Source organism: Saprolegnia parasitica (assembly GCF_000151545.1).
Source record: "Saprolegnia parasitica CBS 223.65 unplaced genomic scaffold supercont2.167, whole genome shotgun sequence".
NCBI classification, from domain to species: domain Eukaryota; phylum Oomycota; class Saprolegniomycetes; order Saprolegniales; family Saprolegniaceae; genus Saprolegnia; species Saprolegnia parasitica.
The window spans coordinates 62,738-68,292 of record NW_012156561.1 but is presented as its reverse complement, the minus strand read 5'-3'; the positions used below and the strand labels follow the sequence as shown (position 1 = coordinate 68,292).

Genomic DNA, 5,555 nt, shown 5'->3' with positions numbered 1-5,555 from the left:
ATGCGTCGTGCCGCGACTGCGGCGGCGCGTATCACCGGTGGCCGCAGTGTGACCGTGCGTACCGGTCGTGGTGCCACGCGCACGCGGCGCAGCGCTGCCCACTGTGCTCGGCCACGATCGAGAAGCACGGCGGCTGCAACCACATGACGTGCACGCACTGCTACTACCAGTTTTGCTGGCGCTGCCATTCCAAGTGGGACGACCACAACACGGCGCTGTGTTGGCCGCTCGCGTTCCTCCGCTCGAAACACAAGCTGTTTGGCCCAATCGCGCCGGTCCGGTTGGTGACCAAAGCGGTCGTTGGCACCGTCGGCACCGGCGTCGCCGTCGTTACGGGCGCCGTTGCCGTTGGTGTCGCCGCCGCCGCGTTGCCACCGCTCGCCGTGTACTATGGCGTCCGCGCCCTTCGCCACCACTAGTCGTAACTACGTGTTACGAGCGTGTACCCTTGTATCCTAAAAAGCATTCTGTTATATTGGCACCTTCTTCGCGCCACGTAAACTTGCAACGCATGCTGGAGAGATACCGCTGAGCTCTACTTTGTACTAGTAAAGACATGGTGTCGACGTGGCGTCATTTCAACCATCCATGATGCGCCCGTTGTCCGGGTCGTTGTCGAACATGCAACGCAGAGGTGGGCAGGGACGAGTACATTATGGGGGTGCCAACGAGATAGGACACACGAGGAGCGCCACCGACTGGACTCGAACCCTCTGCTTTCTGCACTTGAGCAGGAGCGTACCGTGTGGATTGAGAGAGGTCGATTGGATGTCTACTGCATACTGACAAACAACACCATCCATTTTACAGAGTCGATGTGTAGTGATCGCAATGTGTACCTACTCATGTAGCGATGTAGAGATACTGATCGTCGATGTCATTTTATTCACGTTTATCAACGCAGCTAGCAACATTGAGCGACACAACTCGTTGAGGCGAGTCTTCTTCGTGCATGTTGCTTGTCCATGCGCTGGCTTGACTGGGTGGCGACTCAAATAGAAGGCGGCACATGTTGGCGTCTCGCGGCGCGTGGCGCACGGGGCCGCGATAAATGAACCGAGCATCCAATTCCCGTACTTCTCTGGGGCCTGACGAGTCCGGAATTCTCGACGGCATGTGGGGTTGTGTGTCGACCGCGTCCGTCGAGTCGCCACGACAACGAGCGTGGACTCCGTCGTAGACCAATACCGGTGGCACCACCATGACGGCAACGCCTACCGCGACGGAGCCCGCTACAACGGCAACGCCGACACCAATGACACCCGCAACCGTCTTGGTCACGAATCGAACAGGCGCGATCGGACCAAAGGCCCAGTGCGTCGAGCGCACGCATGCGACCGGCAGACACAGCGTGTGGTTGTGGTCGGCCCACTTGACGCGGCAGCGCCAGCAGAAATCGTAGTGACAATATGTGCACTTGATGTGGCTGCAACCACCGTCCTTTTCAATCGTCGTGGAACATTGGGGGCAGCGCTGCGCAGCATGCGCGTGGCACCACGATCGATACTGTCGGTCACACTGCGGCCACCGGTGGTAGCCGCCACCGCAGTCGCGACACGACGACTGCTGGCAACTCGGGCAGTCGACGCGGCGCTTGGTTTTCGTCTTGTGGGAGGTTGACGTCGGCAGTAGCTGGCCACATTGGGGTCGTGGGCAGTACCGATGACCGCGTTGGCGGAGCTCGTACGCAGTGAGGAACCGAATGTACTTTTGGAGATAGCTCGGTGACACAAACTGGGCGAGGACGGCCCGTGGAATCGGTTGCCGGCATGAACCGGGGCACACGAGTTGGTGCGGCGCGACGTCGCCATCGTCGATCTTGTGCGTCAAGTACGAGCCAAAGCAGTTGTTGCAGCAGTTGGTATCACAGCGTTGGCAGCGGTGGGCGCGCTCGATGGGTCGGTCTTCGAGGCAGATGACACACATGGCAACCACACTGATGTCTGTCGCGATAATACGAGTATCGCCGTCGGCTTGCGAGTCGTGTGAGCGCTCGATAGGATACGTCTATGGCACCGTATACGAATGAGTACAAGCAACATAGAAAGAGGATGACTGTACGAATACTGGGGGACGACGAGGGGGGGCCATCGACTTGTTTGGTGCACGACGATGCAGCACCGCGATTGGAAAAGGGATTGTGATGGCGACCACCATGGCCTCGCACGATAGACATCATCACGTGATGTTGGATTGACAATCCGACAGCACAACGTTGCACCAGAGTGTTCTTCCGGTGAGCTATACGTGTCGAGCTCAACACGTTGAACGTTGTAATACCCCGCGAGGAACGTTGGTCCAAGCTGCGTTAGACTGGTGACCGTGTCTCACGCCGCCTAGCGCGTTCAAAAGAATCGAGTCTCCCGCTCCAACCTACCACTGCCAGATCTTGGACGATGGCCATCAAGGGAGCTGGAGTCGCTTCGCTGCACGACAAAGGTATTAGTATTACATCGATGACATGGAAATATACGCACTGTTCATACTATCCGGATAAATCTAGGAATGACGTTGTGTCGCAGGGTTGTCAATCCAATTGCATTGAATTCCGACGCGATCGGCGTGAGTGATAATCACTCCTTCGTGTTGACTGGGGGCCGTTGACGTTTCACTCGCTACATGCGGCGATCCATTTCTGTCACTATTCATTACCACCTCTCTCTGCAGCGCAAGATGTCCCCCATTCGACGTTCAGGCCAGGTATCCACCCTTGTCTCCTCCCACGCTCGGTTGTCCTCACCGACAGACTACTATTGTACCTCTCTAGACGTCCGGCGCTCGACGCCGCCCGATGGATAACGCGCCTCTCGATGTCTCTGTGCCGGTTGATGCATCGTGCAGCATCTGCCTCGAGGCACGGCCCGTCCAATGTGCCCACCACTGTGGTCATTGCGACACCAAGGTTTGCAACGACTGCTTTCGCTCCTACCTGATCCACAAGATTGACGACGGGGAGGTCGCGCCACACCAGCTCGTGTGGCCCGGCTCATGCCGGCAGCCGATTTGGCGGGAAACGCTCGAGTCGTTTGTGTCGGCGCGACAAGTTCGTAAGTACACGGTCGCCCTCGAGGTCATTGCGCGCCGGCAGCGCGGCCAGCGCTTTTGCCCGCGACCAGAGTGCGGCCATGAGCTCGCATCGTCGACAGGCAAAAGCAGTCGGCGCGTCGACTGCAAGAGCTGCCGTCACGTGTCATGCCGAGACTGCGGCGGCGCCTACCATTGGTGGCCGTGGTGCGACCGACAGTATCGATCGTGGTGCCGCAATCACGGCGCCCGGCGCTGTCCGTCGTGTTCGGCGATCGCTGAGAAGGTCAGCGGCTGCAACCACGTTCAGTGCACGTATTGCCACCACGTGTTTTGCTGGGGCTGCCGCGTCAAGTGGGAAGACCACAACCACGCGCTGTGTCCGCTGCGCACGCTCGTGCGCTCCACGGATTGGCGCTTTGGCCCGACGGCGCCTCTTCGGTGCGTCACCAAGACACTTGTCGGTGTCGCTGCGCTTCTCGCGGCGATACTTGCCGTGGGTATCGCCGTCGTTGCACTTCCACTTGCTTGCATCTACGACGGCATTGCGGATCGCTGCCGCCGCCACCGTGCCCCATCAGCTCCAGCGCGGGCTCAACGCCTCCACATCGGCCGTCCACGGTACACATGACACATTATTGATGGGCTTTTATTGACGTACTATGATAGAATCCGACGCCTCCGACGCACGAGTACTGGGACAAGAACCACAACGGATCATGTTCCATCCGGACCCGCATAAAGCTACCCGACGACAGCACCTGACACCCGTTCACGCTGGTCGAGCATCCTCTCAATGCCCCTTGTTACATTAATCCGACTAAGTTTGAAACTGTATCGAATCCTGGATGATTGTGGGCTGAGAGTCATTCCTTGGAGCGCAGGAACCAAGGAAATAATTCAATATTCCCTTGACAGAAACGGTCGACGCCGACACAGCGCTGCGTCGTAGCCTTCGCACTTGATGCGGCACCCATATATCTCGAACAAAATGCACCTTCGTCCCGAACGATAGAAGGTCATGCCCGCAAGATGCACCACACTCATGCCAAGACTTGGATATTTTCTGGCGGTCGTCGAGACTTGTAAAATGCACTTGCAGAGGCATCAGACGAGGCAAAGCACAAGAAAGCGTTGCGGCGCGTCAGAGTGTGCAAGGCCGGTGGAAACCCGGCCATCAAAGTTGAAGTGAGCCCTTTCGGGCCAGCCATTGTAAAACCACCTCCTTTCTCCGTATGTCCTTTCTCTATAATATCCGAATCATAGAAGATAGGGTGCCCAATGGCAAGTCTCTTACGGTCGACACGTCGTACCTCTGCAAGGGGATCGACAACTCGCGTGCTTGCACGAGACGCGAAGATCTCATTTTCTGCCTCCTGATTGGCTCTTACCGAGATTCACTCGGAACTATACCAGCAATGTCGCATCGTGCCGTCGCAGACAACTCATGCAGTGCGAGTGCAGCATGTAAGATAAGTTGTCATGATCATACTACCACAAGATACGCCACAAAAGGCGCTAACATCGGGGTCCAACGACCCAACTTGAGTAATACACACACGTGCGCACGTCCACATCGACTACAACTCGAGTCGCCACACTGGAACGAGCTAACGTGCCCGATTCAATAGCCAGTGCGCATTTTTCGCGCCTTCAATCGACGGCACCACCTGTTGGTGTCGTCCTGCCTCCGCCTGCCTAAATCAAGTCCCTCAACCGAGTACACACAACGAAGAAAGTCCGACATTCTTATTTAGCGTAGTTTATATCTATAGGAATAGAAGACCCACTTCAACAACAACAACCACCTGTTGGTGTCGAACAATTTTATACCGTCACCCAGTTCTGTGGTTGTAAATCAAGTTGCCAATCAGATTGGCGGTTCCATTGCACTTGTCACTTTCGATTGTGGACGCATCCTGCTTCTCACTTTCAAACACGAGCCGAACGCCGCGCTCCGAATCTCTCTACGCAATGATCTCTCCTTCCGATCCCACCATTATGCAGGTGCACCAAGTACTTCTTGTTGGCTGTTTGAAGATGGAGAATGCTCATTCGTATCGATCTAGACAACCTCAGCGTCGTACCTCCGAGCTTCGGAGGACCACGACATCGATCACGGTGTTGCGCAACTCGGCGAGCCGCTGACAGCACGATGCAAAATTTGCCTCCATGACCGACCTCTCGAGCGTGCTTACCAGTGCCCGCACTGCGACGCCAATTTCTGCTACGACTGCTTCCATTTGTACTTGACAAACAAGATTGAGAACGGCGGCATCGCGCCGCACCAACTCGTGTGCCCAGGCGATTGCCGGGAACCAGTGCCGCGCCACGTTCTTGCGCGAGTCGTGTCGGCAAGCCATCTCCAAAAGTACGTTCGCTTTCTCGAAGCGTACGAGCTCCGTCAGCGCGGTCATCGGTACTGCCCACGACCCCAATGTGGCCAGCTACTGCCGACGTCAACCTCCCACAAGACGAGAACCAAGCGCCGCGTCGACTGCCCGAGTTGCCAGCAGTCGTCGTGTCGCGAC

The 5,555-nt window shown here is 56.9% G+C and overlaps 3 protein-coding genes across 3 annotated transcripts; 2 read left to right on the top strand and 1 right to left on the bottom strand.

The window, feature by feature from the left end:
• The first annotated feature begins 47 nt into the window (after positions 1 to 47).
• SPRG_14881 (hypothetical protein) lies at positions 48 to 464 on the top strand. The gene has a single exon (XM_012354559.1). The coding sequence runs from the start codon at positions 144 to 146 to the stop codon at positions 417 to 419; it is 276 nt and encodes a 91-aa protein (XP_012209949.1). The 5' UTR covers positions 48 to 143; the 3' UTR covers positions 420 to 464.
• A 750-nt stretch (positions 465 to 1,214) lies between these two features.
• Positions 1,215 to 1,926, bottom strand: SPRG_14880 (hypothetical protein; the record flags this gene model as incomplete). The annotated part of the gene is made up of 2 exons (XM_012354558.1): positions 1,215 to 1,232; positions 1,291 to 1,926. The coding sequence occupies 2 exons, from the start codon at positions 1,924 to 1,926 to the stop codon at positions 1,215 to 1,217; spliced, it is 654 nt and encodes a 217-aa protein (XP_012209948.1).
• An 865-nt stretch (positions 1,927 to 2,791) lies between these two features.
• SPRG_14879 (hypothetical protein) lies at positions 2,792 to 3,655 on the top strand (the record flags this gene model as incomplete). The annotated part of the gene is made up of 1 exon (XM_012354557.1): positions 2,792 to 3,655. The coding sequence occupies one exon, from the start codon at positions 2,792 to 2,794 to the stop codon at positions 3,653 to 3,655; it is 864 nt and encodes a 287-aa protein (XP_012209947.1).
• Between the last annotated feature and the right edge of the window lie 1,900 nt (positions 3,656 to 5,555).